A 27,297-nucleotide genomic window follows, 5' to 3' on the forward strand; every position below is an offset into this window, starting at 1 on the left:
ATGGGGGGTCGAGGGGTGGATGGTGGTGGCGAAGTGCGTGGGGTTGGGTGAGCAAAATTACACACAATCCCCCTTTGCCCCACTGTGGCACCGGGCCTGATCTAGATACCCTTACTTTTTTTTTTTTACAAACCGACATAAATCAAACATAGCATATCAATAATGTGTTAATGTCAAGGAAGGTGTATCACGCTCAGTCATTTGAATGCAGGAGTTGGTTTCAGTTTTCTCCTAATCACTGTGTAAGTCGCCCTGGTCAAGGGCATCTGCTAAGAAATAATAATAATAATAATAATAATAATAATAATAATAATAATAATATAGTAAAACCTATTTTCTTTCAAACTTAAATAGGTACAGTGAGGGAAAAAAAGTATTTGATCCCCTGCTGATTTTGTACGTTTGCCCACTGACAAAGAAATGATCAGTCTATAATTTTAATGGTAGGTGTATTTTAACAGTGAGAGACAGAATAATCCAGAAAACAAAAAACAAAAAAATCCAGAAAAATGCATTTAAAAAAAGTTATAAATTGATTTGCATGTTAATGAGGGAAATAAGTATTTGACCCCTTCGACTTAGTACTTGGTGGCAAAACCCTTGTTGGCAATCACAGAGGTCAGACGTTTCTTGTAGTTGGCCACCAGGTTTGCACACATCTCAGGAGGGATTTTGTCCCACTCCTCTTTGCAGATCCTCTCCAAGTCATTAAGGTTTCGAGGCTGACGTTTGGCAATTCGAACCTTCAGCTCCCTCCACAGATTTTCTATGGGATTAAGGTCTGGAGACTGGCTAGGCCACTCCAGGACCTTAATGTGCTTCTTCTTGAGCCACTCCTTTGTTGCCTTGGCTGTGTGTTTTGGGTCATTGTCATGCTGGAATACCCATCCACGACCCATTTTCAATGCCCTGGCTGAGGGAAGGAGGTTCTCACCCAAGATTTGATGGTACATGGCCCCGCCCATCGTCCCTTTGATGCGGTGCAGTTGTCCTGTCCCCTTAGCAGAAAAACACCCCCAAAGCATAATGTTTCCACCTCCATGTTTGACGGTGGGGATGGTGTTCTTGGGGTCATTCCTCCTCCTCCAAACATGGCGAGTTGAGTTGATGCCAAAGAGCTCGATTTTGGTCTCATCTGACCACAACACTTTCACCCAGTTCTCCTCTGAATCATTCAGATGTTCAGTGGCAAACTTCAGACGGGCCTGTACATGTGCTTTCTTGAGCAGGGGGACCTTGTGGGCGCTGCAGGATTTCAGTCCTTCACGGCGTAGTGTGTTACCAATTGTTTTCTTGGTGACTATGAAAAGACACCTGGGAGCCAGAAATCTTGCTGATTGATAGGGAATCAAATACTTATTTCCCTCATTAACATGCAAATCAATTTATAACTTTTTTGAAATGTGTTTTTCTGGATTTTTTTGTTGCTATTCTGTCTCTCACTGTTAAAATACACCTACCATTAAAATTATAGACTGATCATTTCTTTGTCAGTGGGCAAACGTACAAAATCAGCAGGGGATCAAATACTTTTTTCCCCTCACTGTACCTTGTCTGTAAATTGTAAGTACGTTTAATGCTTATAAAGACTATAGTTTATTTTGTTCTATCTGTGAAGATACACGGATCAAGCAACTTGTTATAATAAAGGGGATTTAAACCCCATGTATTGTTATCCATGTTATTGTTATCACCGGTTTCAATTCACCAGCCCCGAAAACACAGTTTGAAATCAATGCAATAAGGGCGTTATTTTTAAGTATCAACAAATGAGGAATGTAATGCATCTTGTTTATGCAATTAACACATTATTGACATTTTATCTTCTTTTAAGTGAAATCTATCGGTCTGTAAAAGTTTACAGGTTTGACATGTGAGGATCCCCTGAACGCACAACTCTGTAAAGAGCACCGCACGGCACGGCACGGGTTAGGACGGGTTTATTCAGTTTGTGCGATGTGTTTTGTTTTAAGCTATAAACACCTTGTATGATGTTATTTTGGCATTATATTAAGTTTTCCATTGTTAAGGTCACAGAACCAGCAAGGATGCACAGGAACGATTTGTAATGTACATGGATGTATATTAAATTAAGACAGGATAACTTATTACTGCAAATACAAACTATCGATAACGTTTTTGGTTATACTATTTCTGTGCTGCCGTTTTGCTTATTATATTACAGTTGCACACATTTAAAAATAAAATCTTACCTCCAGATGTTTTTTTAGATTTTAAGTTAAGTCCTCGGAAGCAGACATGTCATGGTAGGCACATCTTGTATTGCACTTTAATATTTGTTAAATTTTATTTTTTGGAAGTTAACAATTGCCTGTACTTCCATGAGTTAAACCCCTGCTCACACACACTGTTGTCACAGCGGCCACAGTTGCAGAGCTGTGTGTTACTGGCTGGGATAGCACTGACGAGCAGCTCCATTCTGTTGCTTGTTGTACAATGACGCCGAATCAGCAATTCTTAGGTGAGAGACCGTAAATAAAAACAGTGTTGCAAAAATACTACACTTCAGATTCACATACACTTGTACACTTTGGTGTAAATTATGTATAAGTAATCAGTAATCTCTTACTCTAATCTAAAACTCCTCTGACAGGAGGAATGTACCGGGAATACAAGTATCAAAATTCTGTAATCTGATAATGTATCGCCGCTACTTGTATTCCGTTACTCCACAACCCTGATTATTACCATTAGTATTATACAGAGAATTGTGTTTGCTTTAGATGTCTTCAAAGTTCCATCTTCAATTCTGTTGGTGCATAGTCTGTGAATTATGTATCACATTGCTTAAATTAACATTCAAGTTTTAAAAACATTTCCTAGGTGAATTCTGTAAGCAACAGCATTGGAATGCACCATGTTAAAGACAATTTTTTCCACATTATGATAAGTTGTATTCAGTTTTGCCTGTAATAAAACTTGCAGGACATATATCCAGGCACTTGCTCCTCAAAGCTTAATGTTAAAAACCTGGGGTGACAGTGTGAGGATCTGCAGTGGAAGCACAAATCAATGACCATGTGTATCCAGAAGACTGGTTAGGTCCATAAATATTTGGACAAGGAGACAATTGTCATCATTTTGTCTTTGTACGCCACCACAATGTATTTTTTGAAGGAAATAATCAATATGTGTAATCAACATCCAAATTGGGTGAACGGTGTAGGAATTACACCCATTTTTATATGTGGTCCCCCCCAATATTAGGGGCTCAAAAGTATTTGGACAAACTAACATAATCATGAATTAAATTGTGACTTTCAATACTTGGTTGCAAATCCTTTGCAGTCAATGACTGCCTGAAGTCTGGAACCCATAGACATCACCAGATGCTGGGTTTCTTCCCTGGTGATGCTCTGCCAGGCCTGCACTGCAGCTGTCTTTAGTTCCTGCTTGTTCTTGGGATGTTTTGCCTTCAGTTTTGCCTTAGAAATCAAAACAAACCAATCAGAGAGATAGCATAAACATTAGGTGTGGCCAAATCAACTATTTGGTAATTTCTTAAAAAGAAAGAACGCACTGGTGAGCTCAGGAGGAGCTTCCACTGTCTGGGAAGAATGTCTTTCACCCTCCAGCGGAAGAGAGAGACACCGGGGGAACACTTGCACCAGGGCCCCTCGTCTGCTGCGGATTATGCCTTGAAATTCCTCACCCTGCCAGCAAGCGGCTAATGGGGTGATCGGGCTTTCCTCACTGTTCTGTGAGGACTGCACCAGGACTTACCAGCTGCGCTTGCATGCCAAGACGAAACTCTTAACCTGGAGCAACTCATCCAGTTGGCAGTGAGGCTGCACAACTTGATGAAGACGAGGGGGACCCAGTCCACTTCTGTTATGTCTTGTCCACCTGCCAGAGTCAGCCACGCACCCAACTTCGTGTGTGAGACAGAGTCCAAGCCACTGGGTAGAACACGCCTGTCTACTGAAAAAAGACAGAAGAGTGCAGCAGCGGCTCTGCCTCTTTTGTGGACAGTCTGAGCATTTTCAGGATCCGTGTCCAAGTCGTCCTGGTTCCTCCTTCACTTCCCCGGACAACCCTGTGAGTGCAACACTTCGCCTGCTCGTCACTCTGCATGAATGTCATGTTTGGGCTCGGATCCAGCTCGGTGATAAACATGTCTTTGTTTATGCTCTGCTTGACTCTGGTTCTGCGGGGAATTTCATCAACAGGGTGACAGTGATGAAACACCAAATCCCTCTCTCACAGTGTGTACCTCCTCTCCGTGTCCGTGCTGTCAACAACCATCCCATTGGTTCTGGCCCAGTTTCCCCAAAGACAAGCCCCATCACAATGTCCATTGGTCTGCTTCATTCAGAACAGCTCCCCTTTTCTGTCGATCGACTCCCCTGGAGCAGATATCATTCTCGGCCTGCCATGGCTTGCTCACCACAACACAGTAATCTCCTGGACTGATGGGAACATAATATCCTATTGTCAGAACTGCTTTTCCAAGTGCATGTCGGAATACACAGACCTAGCTGAGATCTTCAGCAATACCCAGGCTTCCTGTTTAACACCACATCGATCCGGGGACTGTGCCATTGACCTCCCTTTTGAGCACCTCTCCTCCCAGAGGTTGTATTTACCCTCTCTCCCTCCCTGAATCACAGGCCATGGAGGAGTATATCAAGGAGGCTCTGGACCTGGGAATCATCCGTCCATCCGTGACCTGCCGTGGATAGCTTCTTTGTTGTTTCCAAGAAGGTCGGTGGTCTTCGGCCCTGCATTGACTACAGGGGACTCAATTCAGTGACTGTTAAGTACCGCTACCCACTGTCCTTAGTGCCAGCTGCCCTGGAACAAATAAGAGGACGTTCTGTCTCACTAATGCCCCTTCAGTCTTCCAGGCATTCGTGAATGACACACTGAGATCCTTTCTCCATCGGTTTGTCATCTTCTACAAAGATGATATCCTGATCTACTCTTCCTCCCTCTCTGAACACGTTTCCCAGGTGTGACAGGTGCTCCAGTGTCTGCTACAAAAAGGGGTCTATGTCAAGGCAGAAAAGTGTGAGGTCCATCACCAGCACGTAGGTTTCCTGCGTTATGTCATCGATGTCAGTGGCGTGCACATGGACCTGGAAACGGTGAGAGCTGTCACTGACTGGCCTCAGCCCTGCACTGTTAAGGAACTGCAATGCTTCTTGGGATTTGCAAACTTCTATACGAGGTTTATCTGCAATTTCAGCACTGTTGCCTCTCCACTAACCTCTCTGTTGAAGGAATCCGCCTGCACTTTTACCTGGACTGACTCTGCCACTGCTGTAGTCGCCCGGCTCAAGACACTGTTTACGACTACCCCCATCCTGAAACACACGGACACCCCTCTCTTCCGTTCATCGTAGATGTGGATGCTTTGGAATCCCGAGTGGGGACTGTGCTTCCCAGCGACACGGACAGCCGCCCAAGCTTCACCCCTGCACTTTCTTCTCCTAAAAGCTGTCACCAGTGGAGCGCAATTATGACATTGGCAATCATGAGCTCCTTACTGTCAAACTGGCTTTCAAGGAGAGGAGACACTGGCTTGAGGGCTCCAAGCATCCCTTCCTGGTTTTGACTGACCACCGCAATTTAGAGTACATCCAGTCAGCGAAATGTCTCAACACCCGTCAGGCATGCTGGGCGCTCTTCTTCACCCACTTCCAGTTCACGTTAACCTACCGCCTGGGATCAAAGAATGTCAAAGTGGACTCACCCTCTCGCCAGTTCGATTCCTCTCCTGCTCCTCAGTCTGCAAACTCCATTCGGTCTCCCTCCTGCTTTCTGGTTCCCATTCAATGGAGCATCTGGGACCAGATTCAACAGGGACTCACCTCTGATCCAGCTCCTTCCACTTGTCCGGCGAACCGGACCTAAGTCCTGTCTTCTATGTGCCCCCAAATGCCTCAGTAATTCAACTCGACTCCTGCCTCTGGTCACCCAGGTGTCAGCAGCACCATCGCTTTGGTGCAGGGGAAATTCTGGTGGGCTGGTTTTGTGCATGTAGTCACCAGGTTCGTCAGTGCCTGCTCCACCTATCTCCGCTTCCTATCCCTCACCAGCTGTGGTCCCACATAGCAGTGGATTTCATCACCGATCTCACCATATCACAAGGCTATACTACCATCCTGGTAGCAATCGATCGGTTCTCCAATGGCTGCAAGCTCATTCCACTGAAGGGACTCCCCACTGCTCTCGAGACGGTGGAAATGCTTTCAATCAGGTTTTCCGCATCTATGGGCTGCCAGAGGACACTGTCTCTGACAGAGGTCCCCAATTTACCTCCTGTGTCTGGTCTGCCTTTTCAAGGCACTCAATGTGAATGTCAGCCTCACTTCAGGATATCATCCCCAGTCAAATGAACAAACCAAGTGTTTGTATGCCCTGTCCTGCCGGTATCTGAGCTATACTTCATTGATCACCGCTACCTTGCCCCACAATTGGGTCCCCTGCTCCCTTGTCCTCTCCAGCCCCATGGAGTGTGACAGGGGGTGGCGCCTTCCTCTAAGGTACCCTGGGGAGAGAATTCCTCCTCTTCTTGGGAGAAAAAAAAACAAACCAAACAAACAGTCTGTTGTAATTCAGCGTTCACAATTTTAATTAGTCACCTAAAGTATGACGTTTGATATGACTTAAACTCACATGTAAATTACATTCTTTGAGAGACAGACAGTCAATGAAGATGGGACCAGACAGGTAGCTCTAAAATCAACATTTTGCCCTGCCCTGCCCTAACTCTGTTTGAGGGCAGTGTGCTCAAGCTATCTCTGGCACACCTCCGAGCACTGGTACCTAAAAATACTTGTCCCCTGACATGGGTGGGTTTGAACACTACCTAACACACGAGGCCAGATAAGTGGGAATCTGAAATACCTGGTGCCAAGAAGATAATTAATAACATTAATAATAATAATAATAATAATAATATACTTATATCCAACTATGCTAAAATAACAAGACAGTAATACTGTATTCTGCCAACCAGCAAGTTTTAGGGGTTGCCCCTCTGCCCCACTGTTAAACTCCTGTCCTTAACAGTCACTCACAAAACAGTGGCTGAGTGAGAAATTACATCAGGGTGATAGGTAAAGTGATTTAAACACTGTTGTTCTGTGCACCAAATAATGGCACGGCTCCAGTATAAATCATTACATGGGTAACTCTACATCAAATTGGAACAATCTTCTGTATTCAATGGTTTTACGCTAGGGTGACTATTTACAGTGCCTTGCGAAAGTATTCACCCCCCTTGGGTATACCACAGCTATACCACAGCTCTTCTCAACTGGTTATGCTTGCATCCAGAACAACTCTTAAATAGCACTGCAGTATACTGAAACAGTATACTGTTCGAGACCCAGACAGTAATGTAATGTATATGAAAACAGTCAACCAACCAATCGATCAATATTAGTTTAATACAGTGTTTTTTGCAATATTGTGCATGTAAGTGTGTGGAAAAAAAACAGATTAACAGTAGTACAACAAATTAAGAGACACTCAATGAGTTATGAACCTGAAAAGAAACCTAATTTCTTCTCCCCCCAACCCCCAAACCAGAAAGATGGATTTTCACAACCAGTAACTAGTTAAGACTGTCCTGTCAGGGCATCAAAAAAAGCTCAGCAAAAAAACACAAGCAAATGTCAACTCTCCCACCCCCTGACACACATTACACAGCCTGACCCTGGACATAATGCTGCTGACAAGGCAAGAGCTGCACAAAGCACATCATTCAGCTGTACTGTCACAAGGGCACACACTGACATACTCACAGCCATGGCATTACCTGGGTGGGGTATACGTTCCTCACCTGGGGGAGTGTAGGCATCCATCGAGGTCTGCACCACCAGGGAGCGGCGCTTAGACGGCATAGGCACTGCCATCTTCCTCTCCTTGTGCTTGGCCAGTGCCGCCTGGACTGCCTCTGTGTGTACATCTGCAAGACAAAGACGAGACGAGAAGCACACAGGCGCCCAAGCTTTAGACATGCCAGAAAGGACCGTTGCCCTGACCAACCCAGTATGACACGGAGAATGTCACAATTGTTTGTATTTATTTCTAACAGGCTTGATGGAAATATCTTATTCCAATTTACCGCCAAGCCTCTGTATGTGACATATACATGACACTGGGTTCCCAAGGGATAAATAAAAAATTAAATTCAAAAGGAATGTGATTTATTCACATCTAATTTCCATCAAATTGATGCATGAATCTCATATGACAAACTTAAATTTAATTTACTTCAATAACTGGTTTGTTAAATCATTCAGCCAAAGTGATAACCAGAAGATGCTGTACTGTGAATCTCCAGGACACACACACACACACATTATATATATATATATATATAAACACACAAATACTTTTTTGGGGGGGCTTAACAGAGTAGTACAGTTACGGTACGCAGAAATCTCTAATCTTGTAAAGCCAACAGGAATACTTCTTTGTAGAAAAGTATATATTTCTGTGTGGCTGTCTTGCCTAATCTTCTAACACTTTGACATTGACTACATCTTGTTATCAGTTCCTGTCCTGTTGCTAGATCCTGCTTAAAAGATACACACATTTGGAAGGAGTCCAGACGTACAGCACGGTTTGGTTTATTCAGAAGAAGGGAGAAGAAAACATGAAGTAGGACTCAAGGCCATGGGATGCGATGTCAAACACACACATCACAGCAGGACAGGAAATCATTGTTGCTGATGCTTTAATCCAAAGTGATGTACAGTTATCCATTTATACAGTTGGGTTTTTACTGGAGCAATGTGTTAACTACAGCAGCAATGTCTCACCCAGGATTTAACCCACAATCCTCTGGCTGCTGTCCACAGTGCAGTGCAGTGCATTGCTTTGTATAGTGAACAAGAAAAGGCACAGAATACTCTGGAAGGTGATCTAAGGATATCGTCTCTGATCTGAGTGAGGGTCTGGTCTACGTGAACTGAAGCTGAAAGTGCTTGCACTGAAGACAACTGACATACTAAAGAGTGAGGCAGGTCCAGCTACAGAACCGGGACAGAAGACAATAGTGTGGACAGACATCTGTTCGTGCTCTGGTTATCCAGCCAAGTTTATTAAGTGTTATTCATGAGAACACGGGAGAGCCAGTCCAGCTATGGCTTTATAGTAGGTTGCAAAGGCGATTCCTAAAACCCCTTCAGATCACTTAATAAGCTCTTTTCAAAGCGTTCACACAAAGCATATCATGTTTCTACACCTCCGATAAACAGAAGAGATCTGATGTCATAAAGGGACAGACTCACTGTCTGGGGAGAGAGACCCTACATACATGCATGATATCGTTGTGGTGGTGGTTGTTGTGGCGGTGATGATTGTTGTTAATGTTATTAGTTAGGGCTGGGCGATATGACTTAAAAATAATATCTCTATATTTTTAGAAGTTTGGGCGATACACGGTATACAGTGAGGGAAAAAAGTATTTGATCCCCTGCTGATTTTGTACGTTTGCCCACTGACAAAGAAATGATCAGTCTATCATTTTAATGGTAGGTGTATTTTAACAGTGAGAGACAGAATAACAACAAACAAATTCAGAAAAACGTATTTCAAAAAAGTTATACATTGATTTGCATGTTAATGAGTGAAATAAGTATTTGATCCCCTATCAATCAGCAAGATTTCTGGCTCCCAGGTGTCTTTTATACCGGTAACGAGCTGAGATTAGGAGCACTCTCTTAAAGGGAGTGCTCCTAATCTCAGCTCGTTACCTGTATAAAAGACACCTGTCCACAGAAGCAATCAATCAGTCAGATTCCAAACTCTCCACCATGGCCAAGACCAAAGAGCTGTCCAAGGATGTCAGGGACAAGATTGTAGACCTACACAAGGCTGGAATGGGCTACAAGACCATCGCCAAGCAGCTTGGTGAGAAGGTGACAACAGTTGGTGCGATTATTCGCAAATGGAAGAAACACAAAATAACTGTCAGTCTCCGTCGCTCTGGGGCTCACCTGCAAGATCTCACCTCGTGGAGTTTCAATGATCATGAGAACGGTGAGGAATCAGCCCAGAACTACACGGGAGGATCTTGTTAATGATCTCAAGGCAGCTGGGACCATAGTCACCAAGAAAACAATTGGTAACACACTACACCATGAAGGACTGAAATCCTGCAGCGCCCGCAAGGTCACCCTGCTCAAGAAAGCACATGTACAGGCCCGTCTGAAGTTTGCCAATGAACATCTGAATGATTCAGAGGAGAACTGGGTGAAAGTGTTGTGGTCAGATGAGACCAAAATCGAGCTCTTTGGCATCAACTCAACTCGCCGTGTTTGGAGGAGGAGGAATGACCCCAAGAACACCATCCCCACCGTCAAACATGGAGGTGGAAACATTATGCTTTGGGGGTGTTTTTCTGCTAAGGGGACAGGACAACTGCACCGCATCAAAGGGACGATGGACGGGGCCATGTACCGTCAAATCTTGGGTGAGAACCTCCTTCCCTCAGCCAGGGCATTGAAAATGGGTCGTGGATGGGTATTCCAGCATGACAATGACCCAAAACACACAGCCAAGGCAACAAAGGAGTGGCTCAAGAAGAAGCACATTAAGGTCCTGGAGTGACCTAGCCAGTCTCCAGACCTTAATCCCATAGAAAATCTGTGGAGGGAGCTGAAGGTTCGAGTTTCCAAACGTCAGCCTCGAAACCTTAATGACTTGGAGAGGATCTGCAAAGAGGAGTGGGACAAAATCCCTCCTGAGATGTGTGCAAACCTGGTGGCCAACTACAAGAAACGTCTGACCTCTGTGATTGCCAACAAGGGTTTTGCCACCAAGTACTAAGTCGAAGGGGTCAAATATTTATTTCCCTCATTAACATGCAAATCAATTTATAACTTTTTTGAAATGCGTTTTTCTGGATTTTTTTGCTGCTATTCTGTCTCTCACTGTTAAAATACACCTACAATTAAAATTATAGACTGATCATTTCTTTGTCAGTGGGCAAACATACAAAATCAGCAGGGGATCAAATACTTTTTTCCCCTCAGTGTATATCTCGATATTTCTTGTTTTTATCCAATCAAGCCACAAAATAAGACCAAAGACATTCAAACTACAAGTATTTCATTAATCCTTCAATAAGCTAAACTAACAAATACTACATGCAGGCTGTCATGGTAAATATATGCAGAATTACAGGGCAAGTGTTGTGTGATTACTATTACGTGTGTTATGTTGTTATGGGATACACACACATATATACATACGTTTAAAAATAGCTGGCGTTACAATAGTTTTAATAAATCTTAAATGTGGGGTGCCTTATCCCAGGGATTTTATATAGAACAATTATCCGTATTATATTAGGATGGTACAGCAGCTCCCGTCTAAAAAGTCCATATTCACCGATATCTAAAAAATTATTTTTTAGAGAAAAAGTGAACATCATAATGCTTACGCGTTTCGACTTCTCTTCCTCAGAGCACATACATACATATACACAGTATGATTTATTGTCACATAAGAACACTAACACAAGTAATAGTGATCACGCAACATATGAACTGTAAAGGGTACAGATTCAGGAAGATTTAGCACAGCCGGGCTTATAGTGGCGCATTAACATCTACTAGACAGGGACATTTCTTCTCTAACTGTCGCGTTTCGATTCTACTTACAAGTACAGCACGTTGTTAATACAAAATAGTTATAATAATAGTAATAATAATAATAATAATAATAATAATAATAATACAACTGTTGAACCACTTCACCATCTTAATAAAAAGAAAATGAAACTTTCTGCATGTGTTTGCATTGCTTTCCAATTTATTAAAATGCAAACAAACGTTATTATTATTTTTATACAAATGATATCAGTCTATATTAGCGGGGGTGGGGGGTGCTTGCAGATCGAGTTCAGCCCGGCGAGAGAGCGGGGCGCAACGTGTGCGCTTGCGCATTAAAGTATCTCTTGGTTGTGTTGGTTATTGTGTGTCAGGTCTCTCCTCATGTCTGTCTGTGTTTCTGATGCTCATTTCTTGGCGCATCCGGCACGTGTGGAAGAACCGGGAAGAACGCAAAGCGTCCTAATGACGAAAACTACATTAGCAAGTCGCAGCACAGGGACACTGAAAAAGTTAGTAAATCATCAAATTCGACTATTAAACTCTATAACCACACTATACAGTATACAAAATAATTTGCAAACATTAGTAAAATCTGGTTTCTGCTTGTACTTTATGCCTCCATTACTATTTTTAAGGGGAGGACAAATGTATAAACTTATAGGAGAAAATAAATACTGTCTAGAGACACCACTGAGGCATGCATGGGGGCATGCATGGGGGATGCTGTCAATACTGGGGGATGCATCCCCTACGCCTATGGAGCCAGACGCACATTATTGTTGGGGGGGAATTTAACAACAGCACAGCCATTGTTGATCCACTGCTGGATGAAGGCCTTTCCAGGATGCTTCCACTTCCCTTCACTCTAAATCAGAGGTTCTCAAACTCTTACAATTGACGACTCAATTTTCAAACATGAAAACTGTTGCGACCGCATCAAGGGGGGGGTGAAGCGCCAGCAAAGTGCGATCAGGGGGGAAGGCGGATGCGCAAATGATGTGCAGTCTGGGGGAGGGGAATGCTGGTTAGGTGTGGTAATTTGGACCCCATTTGCATGCCAAGTTTGAGAATCGCTGCTCTAAATGCTTGTTGTGACCACACTAAGTAAGTCTTATTTTCTTTAAAACCCTTATTATGAATGTACTTAATTCTTCATTAAAAAGGCAATACTCTGTCCTTAACTGAGTATCACTTTAGAGACAGAGAGGACAGCAGGTCTACAGAAGTTGGTGTGTGGCTACTATCTAATTAAACTGGGTTTCCCTTACTGTTGAGAGGACTGAAGTTGTAGTTTTGATCAAATCTTAATGAAATCATTTAAGGTTCATGGGTTGGTATCTTGTACTCTTGTGCGGATTAAGAGATTAGTTTAACACTATTGATCCTGCCACCGTCCTGACAATGAACCATCTCTAAATTCACCCAAAAATGCCTATCCCCAGATTCAGAACATGGAGCTCCTCAGGGAATGATCAGGGATCTCATTCACCCATTTTCATTAACTGATCCACCCATTACTGGGTCACAGTGAATTAGAGTAGCTAGTCAACCTAAGCAGAATGTCTCTGGGATGTGGGAGATAATCGGAGAACCCAACTAAATCCCACACGCCCCAAAACGTACCTGATCTGTACCGTTCGTCCCTGGAGCCTGACGAGCGCCGCCGATGGTAGCGGGATGAGGATGGGGTCACTGGGGTTCTGCGCTCTTGGGGCATTGACTGCTCCACCCCTGAAATCAAAGAAAATAATAATAAATGGATAGGTTGGCTACACATTGCAGTTTGCCAGCATGAGCAACTAGCTATTAATCCTACACAGCTAATCCCTGACACTGCAATTGTAATGCAGCTCCAGATTTGGTGCAGATCAATGACTAGACAGCCAGATGGAAAGCACACACCTAACAGGCTGGTATTATAGTGCGCTTTGCCTGCTTGCATCAAACAGGCCATCCAGCATGCTTTTCTTAAAGTGCTTAATTTGACTGAGTGCACTTAAGCTCAATTGATGTTTCTTTTTACTTCCCTTGTAAACAAAACGTATTTAGTTAAAGTGAGAGCAGGGGCTAATTGCATTTTAAGAGGGGAAAAAACAAGAAAAAAAAAAAAGAAAAAATCCAACCATTTATAATATTTGTTAATGGGCATGACAATTCAAGGCAGAAGTTCAAAGGACACATGTAAAAGAAACAAAAAAGTAATGAAACACATTTAATGTAGACATCAACAGAAGGAGCATGTATAAACTCCCATGCTGACGTGGACAGGTGAAAATGGAGGATATTACAGAATAACTAAGTTGCGAAGCCTTCCGCTACGTTTCGCACTGCCAGTTCTCATCGCAAAAAGCCAAGCAAAAGCATTGTAGGCAAGACTGATAGAGCTCCCCAATGTCAACACTACAGGCTCCTTAACATATACATTAATAATCAAATCTATCCAAGTTTAATTGAAGATACTGCAGGCCAAGTATCAGACCATTCACAAATGAGATATTTTTATATTCATAAACCCTGTTGAGAATTAGTACTATTTTGTGGACAAGTGTACACCAATACCACACATGCAAATGCACAAACGCACATACACGCACAAATAGCACACTTAGTAATTTACTGCCTGTTATATAGTGACCACAACATCAAACACTGTAGAGAAGCTAGCTAAATTCGGAGGAATGTTGTCAGTCTGATGGAGGAGCAGAAATAGCTCTGGAGTCGAAATAAAAAAAGACAACAGCTGGAAAGAGGTGTCCAAGTCAGCACACACCTTGTGAAAACAGCTGCTTCTAATTGAGGGTGTGTCAAGCATGTTCAGACTTATACGAGTTCCATTCAAGGTCACCAAAAGCAGTTTTCACCTGCCCCTAATCAGTTTCTTATTTTCATTATTTATGTACTTATTTTAGATTCCAGATGGACCAAACCAAAAATAAAAAGGAGTAATGCTCATTTGAGCTTGCCAGTCAGATGAAAAACCAGGGCGCACACACAGGCATGACCAGGTGAGAACAAACAGCTGAAACAATGCACCAAATCAAAACTGTGACCTAAATGCAAATTGAAAGTAAAATCCTGTAACCTATATTGAATTGTCAGAAGCCACTTTCTTCTTGTTCTTTTATATATATATAAATCAAAAAATCTATCACCAAAAAACATGTTCAGCCCAAGCAATTTAGGAAACCCCCCAAAATATTGAGGTATATGGAAAAGAAAAGAAAAAGTCAGCACTCCTTTAAAACATGATTTATAAAAGGCAAACTACGAGGGCTTAATCAAACCCTCTTCAGTGGCTAAGACCACAAGACATTTTCTGTGCCGTTTTCCCGATGTAATTTCTATTAACTTCCATACTGCAAATTCCTCTGCTTCATACTTTCCGTTTTGAGAGGATGAAGGCCATGTGTCTTTGTGGCTGGTCCTGGAGCACAGAGGGAGTCTACGAATGCTCACTGAAGAACACACTCACTCAGACGTGCAGGTAAAAGCACGCAACTCAAGCAGTGAGTAGACAATATGTAGGGGAGGAGGGGGGTTGGAAACTACATTGTTAAAGATGCTCTCCAAAATTATACCTGGAAAATTGATAGAATATTTAACAGACCTGCACATTCAGAATATGTTTGAAAACAAAAGAGGATGATGGGAGATCTCTCTCCTGCAGGGTTGTACTATCTGACCAGGCCATGAACAGAAAATGTACCTTGATCTATTTTATTTCTTTTAATTTTGAAGTCCCTCTGAACGCTTATGCTCTGGCAGCCTACAGTAGGGCCATTTGATTTCTGTCTAACGTTAAAAGGATTTGAGAGAAAGCCAGTGTGGGTCAGCCAAAGTTGAGATCAGCTAAGTGAAGACAGATCAAGTGCTGCTACCTTCGTAAACTGTCAAACTAAGAACCTGTAATGATGCTTCAATATATTACCATTGTAAATATTAAACCCTGCTAATGCATTTCCTCCCACAAAATGCAGTGCACACCTCATGTTCCCAACACTGTCTCTGATGCAAGATGTTGAAATTTAAGGACATATTCAAATTCATTGAACACATAAGAAAACTGTATACTATACTATACTATATATATGTATATATACAGATAGGTCCATAGATAACAGTACGTAACACAATTTTTGTTCCTGGGTAGTAAGTGTTATTTCCTAATTGCTTATGCCTCAAAAGTATAGAAAATGGCTATTATTCCCCACAAACTTTGCTTTTGTGACCAGGACAGTGATATTTTGAAATGTACCTATTTCAAATGAGAAAACGGGCGAATGTGTCTCTTTTCGTTCACATAAAGTCAGAAAAAAACAACATTTGAATCCAAATGAACATGTATTTATACTAAATTAATACAAAAATGACTACAAAAGATTTAGGAGTAGTTTCTCGAGATTTACAATTATACTGTAAATACAGTATAATCGTAAATCTCAAGGAACCTACTCACTTCTAAATCTTTTGTAGTAATTTTTGTATTACTTTAGTGGTCTGGCCATCAGGCAATTCTGGCAAATGCCAGAAAAGCCAGTCAATTTTCTAGTTCTGTGGGCTGGTCGATTCCCTTGTGGGCCGGTTGCCCCCTGTAGACACCCGGACCGCGCACATCGCCAACACGATGCGGGGGAATGGGGTGTTTGTGATGTATGTGGTCCGGGTGTATTTGGGGAGGGGCATTGGCAATAGCGGACTGGCTATCTGGAGCACCGTTAGAATTCCCGATGGGCCAATCAACCTATGGGCCGGGGGGGGGGGGGATTTTTTATTGTAAGTCAAACTACCTGGGCCAGGAGATAGATTTCTTGTTTGTTTTATCCATGAATGAATATTACATTGAGCCGGCCCAGTACTGGTATTACCTCTGAGACATCATCCGGGCCTTTCCAATGGCTTATAGCAAGAATACGTCAGACTTCCCTGAGCGAAATAGGACTGGCTGCAGCCCGTAGACCTGCCCCTTCCCTCAGAGCACTTGCTGACCAGTGGCGGCTGGTGACTCAAAAAACTGGGGAGGACAGGAGGAAAACCAACCTACTGCGTCATGTTATTTTACACTAGCTAGCTACTTCTCGATAAAAAATAAGTGAAACGTAAATCTGAAAAATCTAAAAGTGGTTTGCAATTTGCACTTTTCTAACATGGTATTGTATCTATCGATTTACCACCAGTTTGTCACACTCACGTACAATACAGTGGTAGAGAACTGAAGATGAACTTTGGAAATTAGGGCTGGGTGATTTGGGGAAAATATCTAATTGCGATATTTCTGACAGATATTGCGATTGCGATTTGATTTGCGATTTAATTTTCTAAAGTCAAGATTCAGCTCAATATTCTCAATAGTGTGCAGCACACACTTTAAATTAGAGAACAACATGCCTTTAACTGTAGACCCTCCACTGCCTTGTAGTCTAGTACAGGGTCAGCAACTAGGTGTGACCTCAGGTCAATTTTGATTTGAGCTAATAGTCGCGGGCTGACTATTACTAAATGTAATTAACAACAATAATTATTTTAAAACTTGTATATATATTTTTTAACAAGAGCAGAGTGCTTCACAGAAAGCAATGTAATTAACAATAAATGAAATATAAATCATAAAGCAGGTAATTAAGTTATACAAACAATTAGTCTCAAAGTGATTATATTCAAACAATAAGATCTAAAAGACAAAAGCAACACTTAAAGATAATAAACAAGCATAAACACTGCCTTAGTCCATGGGCAATATTGTGTCCCGTGTGGTCTACAGGGAAGTTGCTGTTGCAGACAGCGGGTCTTCATTGATAAAGTACGCAGTGAGATAAGATGCGGTCACTCGTCCTGCTCGATCACAAGTCTGCTGTTGTGCCGTCATATTCCACGTGTGTCAATTCCTCTCAATTTTATTTCTGCATTCAATGCACAGATCTGTGGGATTGCAACTCGGCTAATATGTGCGAGAGGGAGTTGTACATCTCCTGTCCAGCGCTCGGATGAGGTTTATAAACCCCTCTTTGGTCACTGCATTAAAAGGCACGATGTCTTTAGCGAGGTAGTGGGTTAGGGCGTTAGTTATCTCCTGGTGCCTTAGTGAGGTCTTTTCAGATGGTGTAACAGCCGCAAACAACTCTGAAATTGTACTTTGCTGTTGCTCGCTGCTAGACTGAGTGTCACTGGCAGGACTTCAGTCGACTGTTGAGCAACGCGCTCCTCGAACAGCCGCCGCGGCGCTGTTTCCAGTGCTGGTGGAGGAGCTGTATTCACACGGGTTGTGGCAACAGTTCCGCACAGCTCTTGCAAATGACCTTTACTGTTCGGTGTCTGTTACTTCGAAGCCGAAATAATCCCCTATTACCGAAGGGCTGTTTGTCTTTGGTATTAATTCGCCTAATGATCGCTGTGACTCTGCAGACGCCATAACCCCACTGCACCGCGCTTTGCTTTTTGCTTTTAATGGGGGCGTGTACGGAGTTGGCTGGGCAGCACCGACTGGGCAGAGCGAAGTGCGCTCACTCTATTGGTTAGTAAGATGCCACACAAAGACCGCAGTCATGCTTTTGATCTGGGACATTCGTTGCATATTTTTCATATCGCATCCACATCGCAGCCTTTGCGATTAGCTAATCGCAACATTTCAAATCGCGATTGCGATTAGATTTCGATTAATCGTTCAGCCCTATTGGAAATTATCATTGGACGAACGCAATGTCAATATTATATTCTGGTTGTTGATTGGTTAGGGAGGACGTCCTCCCTTGGAGCATCATTTTACGTCTTTTAGCAAATAACAGATTTGCATGAAAAAAGGAAGTACATTAAATTGATATAAGGGAGCCCGTACTCCTCTGCCCTCCGAACCACTTCACACAGCCTGCCCTTCCCCTCTGTCTGCAGGTGTCGCTGTTGAAGCATTTTAATCAGAATTTCAATAATGGATTTTTTCCAAAGAAGAGAGAAATTATTTTATAAATGATACTGAGATTTGGTAATGGTTTATTTCAACCAATTACTCTTTTATATTTTGATCTCCCTCTTGCCTCTTAAAAATATAGGAGGAGCAACATCCTCTGCCTCTATGGACCAGCCTCCTCTGCTGCTGAAATAGCCTCTAGACGTTCATTGTAAAAAGTAATGGATAAAAAACAGAATAAAAAACGTATTGTGCCAATGCCGAAGAGGATGCTGCCGTCCTGGGCCAGGTTCAAACAGGAGCAGAAGGAGGAGATGGCAAAGTCAGTGCCGTGGCCGATGCGGTAGGCAATAGGGGGCTGGGGCAGGGAGGGTGACAAATAACAACGATATTGTGCGTGCTAATAGGGATGTTACTAGTTTACATTTTAAACATTAAGAAATTGATAAATGGATTCACCCAAAATTGGGGCATCTATTACTTTAAATTAATGGGGAAACAATTTGTGATAAAGACGTGCTTTTTAGGACCCTCTGTCAGCCCTGGAACTCAGCTGATTAGGCAGGTGTTAGATTCTCATCTGTGGCTCTGCAGAAGTGCATAGAGAGAGAGAGCAAGAGAGAGAGAGAGAGGCGACAAACCTCTTCTGTTTATATTTGGGCTGTGTAAGGGGGAGGGGAGGGGAGATATATTTGTAATATCTCTTATTTATTATTGAAATATTGCCTATTATAATTTATGTAATGATTTGGCAATACTGTTGTCATGCCTATAAAGCAACATTGAATTGAATTGAATTCAGACTTTTACACTGCATTTTATACATAACATGTTTCTGCTATGAACCACAATGTTATTGGTAGCTATGGATTCAGAACTTCAGCTAAAATATGTATAATTTACTGATAAGGCAGAATTTGAGTGGAAAATGTGTAAGACACTTGTATTAACTAAATTCATGATGATTCAGCCTGACTATAAGCGATTGTTCCACTATGTTGCTAAATGTATAACCTGTAGCTAAACCAACTATGAATTACAACATAATTTTACGGTTAAGCTACTTAAGTTGGATTAATATTATTAATAATTCATTAATTTGATCAAATGGAGGGGCTGTTACTGTTCTAGCTGTTAGGCCTATACAGTTTCTATTTTAATCTAGGCTTCAGATAAAGATGGGATGTTGACAATTCAGTATGTGTTGTATATAACAGTTTAGTGTGTGCGTGTTGTGTAACACTCTGACAATAGTACTGCATTAGTATACAGCAATAGCTGTGATGTTAGGTGATAGTATTAGGGGCTGGTGTGTGACTGTGCACGTCGGCAGGAACGGTGGAGTATGCAGGCCAGTTGTGGTGGTCTGGTCTAGGTCAATGTCCAGGGCTGTTTTTTAGTCCCAGTCCGTGCCTGGCATTGGTAAAAGTGAAGTGAAATAATGTTACATTTCAGACAGGTAGAGTAATCTCTTATACAAAACCTATGTACATACATGGTAACACCAAGGTGACAACCAAATTACCGTGCAGATGTGAGGGGGACATTTTCATAATGCACACATGCCCAGAAGTGTCTTGACTCCCGCAGGAATGTTTGACAGAAATGGAACATAAGTAGGCAGCAACTCTGAATGCAAAATACCAGCAACACTGAAAATCAAGACTTGGTATGCACAGAGCAAGTTCTCATTGTACCCTATACCAAGCACATCATCCCCTTGTAATAAAGCTGGTGTTGGAGTCCAATAATAAAATAAAAAAAGGCCATATAGCGACACAAATAAAGTCTCAAAAACGTTTGTTTTACTGCAGGCCTCAGAAATTATAATTTGTATAATAGTGTTATAGTCATACTGTACTGTGCATTTTAAATTATGTACTATTGCAAGCAGAGCCGGGTTAAAACATTTTGTGGCCCTAGGTTTTGTTGTCCCTCTTTATACAGAAAAAGGAAAGGGGAGAGGGGTGGGGGGTTGCTGACGGTGTTTTGTCCGCAGTGTTAGCGGGTTACTGAACAACCAACATTATAATTTACATTTGTATTTCCCTCGATGAGGTCTTCTGGTGGGGAGAGGCCCTAGGCTGCAGCCTATGTAGCCTATGCGGTTAACACGGCCCAGATTGCAGGGGTCTCCAACCTTTTTAACATGAGAGCTACTTTGAAAAAATGAAAGATGTTGCAAGCTACCTTTTATTTTCGTCTGTTATTCATCATCAGGAGTATGGTACTGCATGCACAGATTTAAAGGCACATTTAAGGTGCATCTAACATTAGCTCTGCTAGTGCCAAATTAATTGGCAGATATTGTATTATGTTGGGCATTTTTAGCCAATCATGGCTAATCAGGGGTGGGATAATGGAAATGTAGATTTGATTGGATAGTAACTGGGAGTTTGCGTGTCTGATTTGTGAGATTTGTTTTTGACTGAACAAAATATGATTACCCTAATCTGAAGGTCATTGCTCACTGCATCCGATACATCATGTGTAGTCCTTCATCCGAAAAGTTTTCCATGAAGAGCACTGGATATGTTTAAACCGCACCAAGCACACAACCTTTCCTGTTTCTTACACTATGTGCATTTTGGCAAACTATGCCACTGTTTATTTACCTCCTCAACTACAATAATAATAATAATAATAATAATAATAATAATAAAAAAATGTTATGTATAACACGCTCTTCTTATATCCAGAGCGCTACAGGTAAAGCAAGAGTCAAAACAGATACAACAAAAATATAAAACGGGCAATAAAGCAGTAGTAAATCAAACATGCAGATCACAATGGTCAATGTCATTTTTAACACACGTGAAATCGGATCGAATAGAAATAGTTTCAATTCCAAAATCTTTTTCAGACGACAATGACAGCCTCAGTGTGCAAGGTGGGATACAGGATGCACACTGGTTTTTGTGTCTTTTCAAGCATGTACAAATCAGATGCATCATCAGATCCAGTGTTCAAAGGGCTAAATGCAGCCACGACCCTGGCCATTTGAGTGCCCTGTGCGACAGCACTATTCACCGCCCCCTCCAGGCATTTCCTTAGAAACTGCGACACGCCATTCCAGAAACGTGCCATTTCATGAGCCATCGCTGCCTCTCACAGAAGCTCTTGCTCTTCCACCTCAGTTTTCTCTTCAGCAACAAACACTGTGATTGGCTCGTGGTGCCTGCCACACGCCAGCAAAATATGTCTCCTCCCCATTCACAGGTCCTCATATTTTAGATTTAATTAAGTGAGAAGCTGCGCTGCGAGATTCCCTTCCTTTCTGCAGAATTTTGCAAATCCACAGATTTTTCACACCCCTGATAACTATATTTAGAGGCATGCGCATCTTGACTATAGAAAAGGGAGCCAAACCCGCGACCGTGATAGATCAGAATCGGTGAAATAGCAAGGGGGCGATATAACAAGGGGGAGGTGGATCTCCACTCTGCTCTCAGTCAGGGGTGACAAAGCTCTCTCTAACTGCAGGCTATGAGATGCTGCTCCTGCCATCCCCACTTCTCCATTCACTCTTTCCCCAACAGAAAAAAAAAAAAATGCACTTTTGCAGAAAACAACTTAACTTTAAGGGAGCAGCATTTTCCAATGGGACCTCTCAGTGTCTTTAGATTTATTTTTATCAAAGTGTGAACCAAATACACTGCTGCTAGATGCTAGGCTTTTATGTACTGTAATCAACTGTAATAAATCATCCAAACCCTGCTGAAACCTATCAAGATTCCTTGCAACAGGAGTCGTCTGCATCCCTGACTGTTAAAGCTCCATGTCCCAAAAGCAATCAATGAACTAATGTTAAAGCTAATGTTAGAAACCCCTTTATTGTAATGCCTTTCCCTACATACACTTTTGCTTATGGGGGGAAGCTTGGTGACAGGACAAGATAACTTTGTCTGAGAGCTTTACACTAACACCAAAATCTCCTCTCTAGGTCTACCACAGATGAAATCATGACCACGCAAAAGGTTGGGTTGAGGTCCAAATTGGGTCTACCATGGATGCCCTGTATCTCATGAATGGGAGGGTATGTAGGCTCATGGTGGACCTGTTTATTGGAAAAGCAAACGCATCCCAATATCATCTCACTCAAAGGACGTCATCGCGCGGAGGGGCATGGTGTTTGTAAAAGACTACGTCAATCTGGAGGTCCATCAGAGGGGCAAGGAGGAAGCCTTTAAGAACTGGCGCATACAAGATCTGGGGGAGCTCAGGATCCCATGATGGGACCCACCTCCGGGGACGGTTAGTTCCCCCTGCTGGAGCCCGAGTCCAAGATCTTTTAAAGATCTTTTAAAGATTTTATGAATGATTGTTTTTAAAAGAAGATTTTAAATAATGAATCTTAATTGTTTTTAAAGATTTAGTTGTTTTTAAATCACATTGTTTAGGGCTTTTTAGGTATAGTTTTGTTATATTTTGTTGTCAAATACATTGACCGTTTTTTGGTTTAATTTAAAATGCATTAGACTTTTTTTGTTTGTTTTTTATTTTTTCCTTTTAATTGTTTCTTTATTTTGTCTAATGCATTTTCTGTTATTTTCAATGTATTTGACTCTTTTGTTGGTGTGCAGTTTTTGCTTTTATCACGTTTTGTTTATTTGATTTGAGCACGTTTATTTTAAAGTTAATTGTTTTAGTTTTGTTAAAAAAATCACAAGATTTTAAAAATTTTAAGTGATTTTAAGAATTGATATTCTAAATGATTTTAATCACAAGTATTAAAATTGAAATTGTTCTATTTTAAGAAATGTAAAAATACTAAACCTAATAAACAGTATCAAAGGAAGCTGGGAATTTGGCAACTATATTACTACATAAAAAATACTGTTTATTTAACTGGTGCACCTATAAAATGCACAGCCTAAAATGTGTAGCAATGGGCTTGCCCCTACACACACACAAACTCATACACTCACTCTCACTCCACCCCCATTCCCATGAGCTCCGGCAAAGCTATGGAATTTCCAGAGTTTCTGGGCCAAATCTGCAAGCTTCCCAGGTATGGCACAATTGTTATATTTACTCATTGGTTCCCCAGGGAAAATCAGCTGCACCTGATTCACTTTGCAGCTCCACAGTAAGTTTATGTAAGGGGAAGGTATAAAGACATGGTCAGCACTCAGGGATTTGATAACAGCAGTGTTTCTTTATGAACTACTCAAGAGGGTGTAGAAATTAAATGGGGAAAAAAAATATCTGCCCTATTAACTTGAACTGACATGGTGGTGTTGCATTTCAGATTAATCCGAGTCTTGTTTAGCAAGGGCGTGTTTACATACATTCTGTTGAGATAAGATGCCAGGAGTGAGCCAGACCCATATGATCCACAGTTTCCTCTAATCAGGGAAAACAGGGAGAGTTAACTCACTCTCACACTAAGAATCATGGTTTGGGATAGCTTGCTATATTTTTTTAAATAAACCCTAACATTGTGAAGAACAGACCTGTGCCACATTTAAATAAGGAGTCCTCACAGAGTGATGATATGCCCACAAGACCAAGCACAAAACAAAGCACGCACAAACACTGTAGTAGCTGGCAGCCTGCCCACCCTCTGTGCATCAAGCACTACCTCACACAGAAGCCAGGCAGCTATACTACAGGCATAAAAGTCCAGGGCTGTCTAGGGGCCTTGGATTTTGCACAAGATGGATTTATCTGCTAGAAGGAACATGTAGCCAAGCTATACCCAGACAGCACATACATGGGTAGTCTCCTGTCTAAAAACACTAGGAGTACTGTCTTCTGAAAAGCACACATCCTCGACTAAAGACAGACCCACTAGCTACCAAGATAAATGACTTATTAATATACTGGGGAAACTTAGGTACTAATGCAGAGTGACCCACTGATTTATTTTGTAATAGAGCAGAACTGAATACTGAAAAGCATGTTTTAATTATGTGACTATGAAGTACAAGTATGGGAAATTCTGTAACACTATAACAGATATATAACAGTAATAAAATCTATAAAAGGTCTACTTCACTGTACACTCCACCTCACATACACTCTATAACAGGTCAACCTCACTAAACACTCCGTAACAGGTCTGCCCTGGCCACCTCGTTGAAAATGTTCTGGACACGCCACTGACTGGGAGCATGCACAGCCAGTTAGTGCTGCATGCAGGCATCAGGTGCCTATAAAGGTTATGAACCGTGGACATTTCTGGAGCTAATGCAACACTCAAATACACAGAGTATGATCAGATTCACTCACACAACACCCTCCGTCACGTTACAATATGTTAAAAGTAAAATAAAAAAACAAAAACCAATGTAATGTTCCATGAGGAAATTAAAACAGGATTTGGGAGTGTGAGCTTTGCCTGTGCCAGGACATGGGAGAGCCACGCTGTCAAAGCAGCTGGGTTGAACAGCAATTAGAATGCAAAACTGGTGTTCTGAAGCGGAAAAACTAATTCCAAAAGTGACATATTTTAATCAAATTAGCACATGGGGTACAGGCGGTAATGCATACTTTGGAAATCTGGGTAGGAATGTTCTCTGCTGGAGTGCAGGGCACAGGTTTATATGCATCAACTTCTTAGAAGTGCCCTCTAAAATAAAAATGTTTCAACAGTCAAATCATATACAGTTACATCCATAAATATTTGGACAGTGACAAAATTGTCATCATTTTGGCTCTGTATACCAGCACAATGGATTTGAAAGTGTAGACTTTCACCTTTAATTTGAGGGTAATTATATCCAAATTGGGTGAATGGTGTAGGAATTACACCCATTTTTAGATGTGGTCCCCCTAATTTTAGGGGTTCAAAAAATGTCAATACTTTGCAAATCCTTTGCAGTCAATGACTGCCTGAAGTCTGGAACCCATAGACATCACCAGATGCTGGGTTTCTTCCCTGGTGATGCTCTGCCAGGCCTGCACTGCAGCTGTCTTTAGTTCCTGCTTGTTCTTGGGATGTTTTGCCTTCAGTTTTGCCTTCAGCAAGTGAAATGCTGCTCAATTGGATTCAGGTCAGGTGATTGACTTGGCCATTGCAGAACATTCCACCTCTTCACCTTAAATAAGTCTTGGGTTGATTTCGCAGTATGCTTCAGGTCACCGTCCATCTGCACTGTGAAGCACCGTCCAATGAGTTTTGAAGCATTTGGCTGAATCTGAGCAGATAATATAGCCCTAAACACTTCAGAATCCATCCTGCTGCTTTTGTCTGCAGTCACATCATCAATAAATACAAGGGAACCAGTTCCCTTGGCAGACACACATGCCCATGCCATATCATGCTTCACAGATGAGGTGGTATGCTTCGGATCAAGAGCAGTTCCTTCCCTTTTCCATACTCTGCTCTTCCCATCATTCTGGTACAAGTTGATCTTTGTCTCATCTGCCCATAGGATGTTGTTCCAGAACTGTACAGGGTTCGTTAGATGTTTTTTGGCAAACTCTAATCTGGTCTTCCTGTTTCCTGTTTCCATCTTGTGGTAAACCCTCTGTATTTACGCTGGTGAAGTCTTCTCTTGATTGTTGACTTTGACACAGATGCACCTACCTCCTGGAGGGTGTTCTTGATCTGGCTGTTACTTCACCAGGGAAATAATTATTCTGACATCCACCACAGTTGTTTTCCATGGTCTTCTGGGCCTTTTGGTGTTCCTGAGCTCACCAGTGCGTTCTTTCTTTTTAAGAAATTACCAAATAGTTGATTTGGCCATCTCTCTGATTGGTTTGTTTTGATTTCTAAGGCAAAACTGAAGGCAAAATGCCCCAAGAACAAGCAGGAACTAAAGACAGCTGCAGTGCAGGCCTGGCAGAGCATCACCAGGGACGAAACCCAGCATCTGGTGATGTCTATGGGTTTCAGACTTCAGGCAGTCATTGACTGCAAAGGATTTGCCACCAAGTATTGAAATTCACAATTGAATTCATGATTCTGTTAGTTTGTCCAATTACTTTTGAGCCCCTAAAACTGGGGGGACCACATATAAAAATGGATGTAATTCCTACATCGTTTACCCAATTTGGAAGTTTATATCTGAAGTTGCCCTTTGCTAATTTGCTTAAAATATATTGTATTGCATAAAATATTCTTAACTAGCTCATGAGTCAAAATCTCATATTTGTTTAAATCCACAGTAATTATTTACTCTATTAAAATAAATTATAATGAAACAATATTTGGAGTGTGCACATGCTACAGTCTTTAATCCGGCAATTGATTTGGGATTAGAAATCCTGGCTCAATGCACAGCGTAGAATCATGGGAAAATGCTTGGGAAAAATCATGAGAGCTTCTGGGGGTGTCTTGTTGTACCACAGGAAATGTCAGATTGAGAAAAGGGATCTAGGGAAATAGAAATTAAAACCAAATCCTTTTAAAAAGCACTGTAGACAGCCTCCTCCTCATTTAGCATCTCACTGGGGAAAAAATAATAATTGTGAACTCATTAACCCTTCAAGTTAAATAAAACACTATGGGTTAAGCACAGATAGAAGTAGAAATACTCTGTGTGGATAGGAAATAAATGAATCCCTGCTTTTATCTCTTCCATGATCAACTGCCATAATCCCAATTTGCCTTTTTTCAAAATCCCAGTTTTTCTCTCATTTGTTCAGACTCGTCAGTTAGTTGAAAGTGGCATGCACACATAAGGATTGCTGCTATGTTTTCGGCTTCGTTATTCTGCCAGCTTTAAGATCTCAGTGTTGACATACGAAACACTGGCTGGCTCCGGCTTCTTTGTTCTTAAATTAATTATCAACAATTTGCTCTCTGCGCTCAGCTGATGCCAGAGTGCCAGGCGTTCCTCAGACAGAGCT

The 27,297-nt window shown here is 41.8% G+C and overlaps 1 protein-coding gene across 5 annotated transcripts in view; it reads right to left on the bottom strand.

The window, feature by feature from the left end:
• LOC136771449 (disco-interacting protein 2 homolog C) overlaps positions 1-27,297 on the bottom strand; it is a 280,332-nt gene that overhangs the window by 119,934 nt on the left and 133,101 nt on the right. For all 5 annotated transcript variants that reach the window (XM_066723806.1, XM_066723798.1, XM_066723789.1 and 2 more), the window contains exons 3-4: positions 13,221-13,328; positions 7,814-7,939 (exon numbers count right to left, since the gene is read on the bottom strand). In XM_066723806.1, coding sequence (XP_066579903.1) covers positions 7,814-7,939; positions 13,221-13,328 — 234 coding nt within the window. The remainder of the gene's footprint in view (positions 1-7,813; positions 7,940-13,220; positions 13,329-27,297) is intronic.

Source organism: Amia ocellicauda, chromosome 2 (assembly GCF_036373705.1).
Source record: "Amia ocellicauda isolate fAmiCal2 chromosome 2, fAmiCal2.hap1, whole genome shotgun sequence".
Classification (NCBI taxonomy): Eukaryota; Metazoa; Chordata; class Actinopteri; order Amiiformes; family Amiidae; genus Amia; species Amia ocellicauda.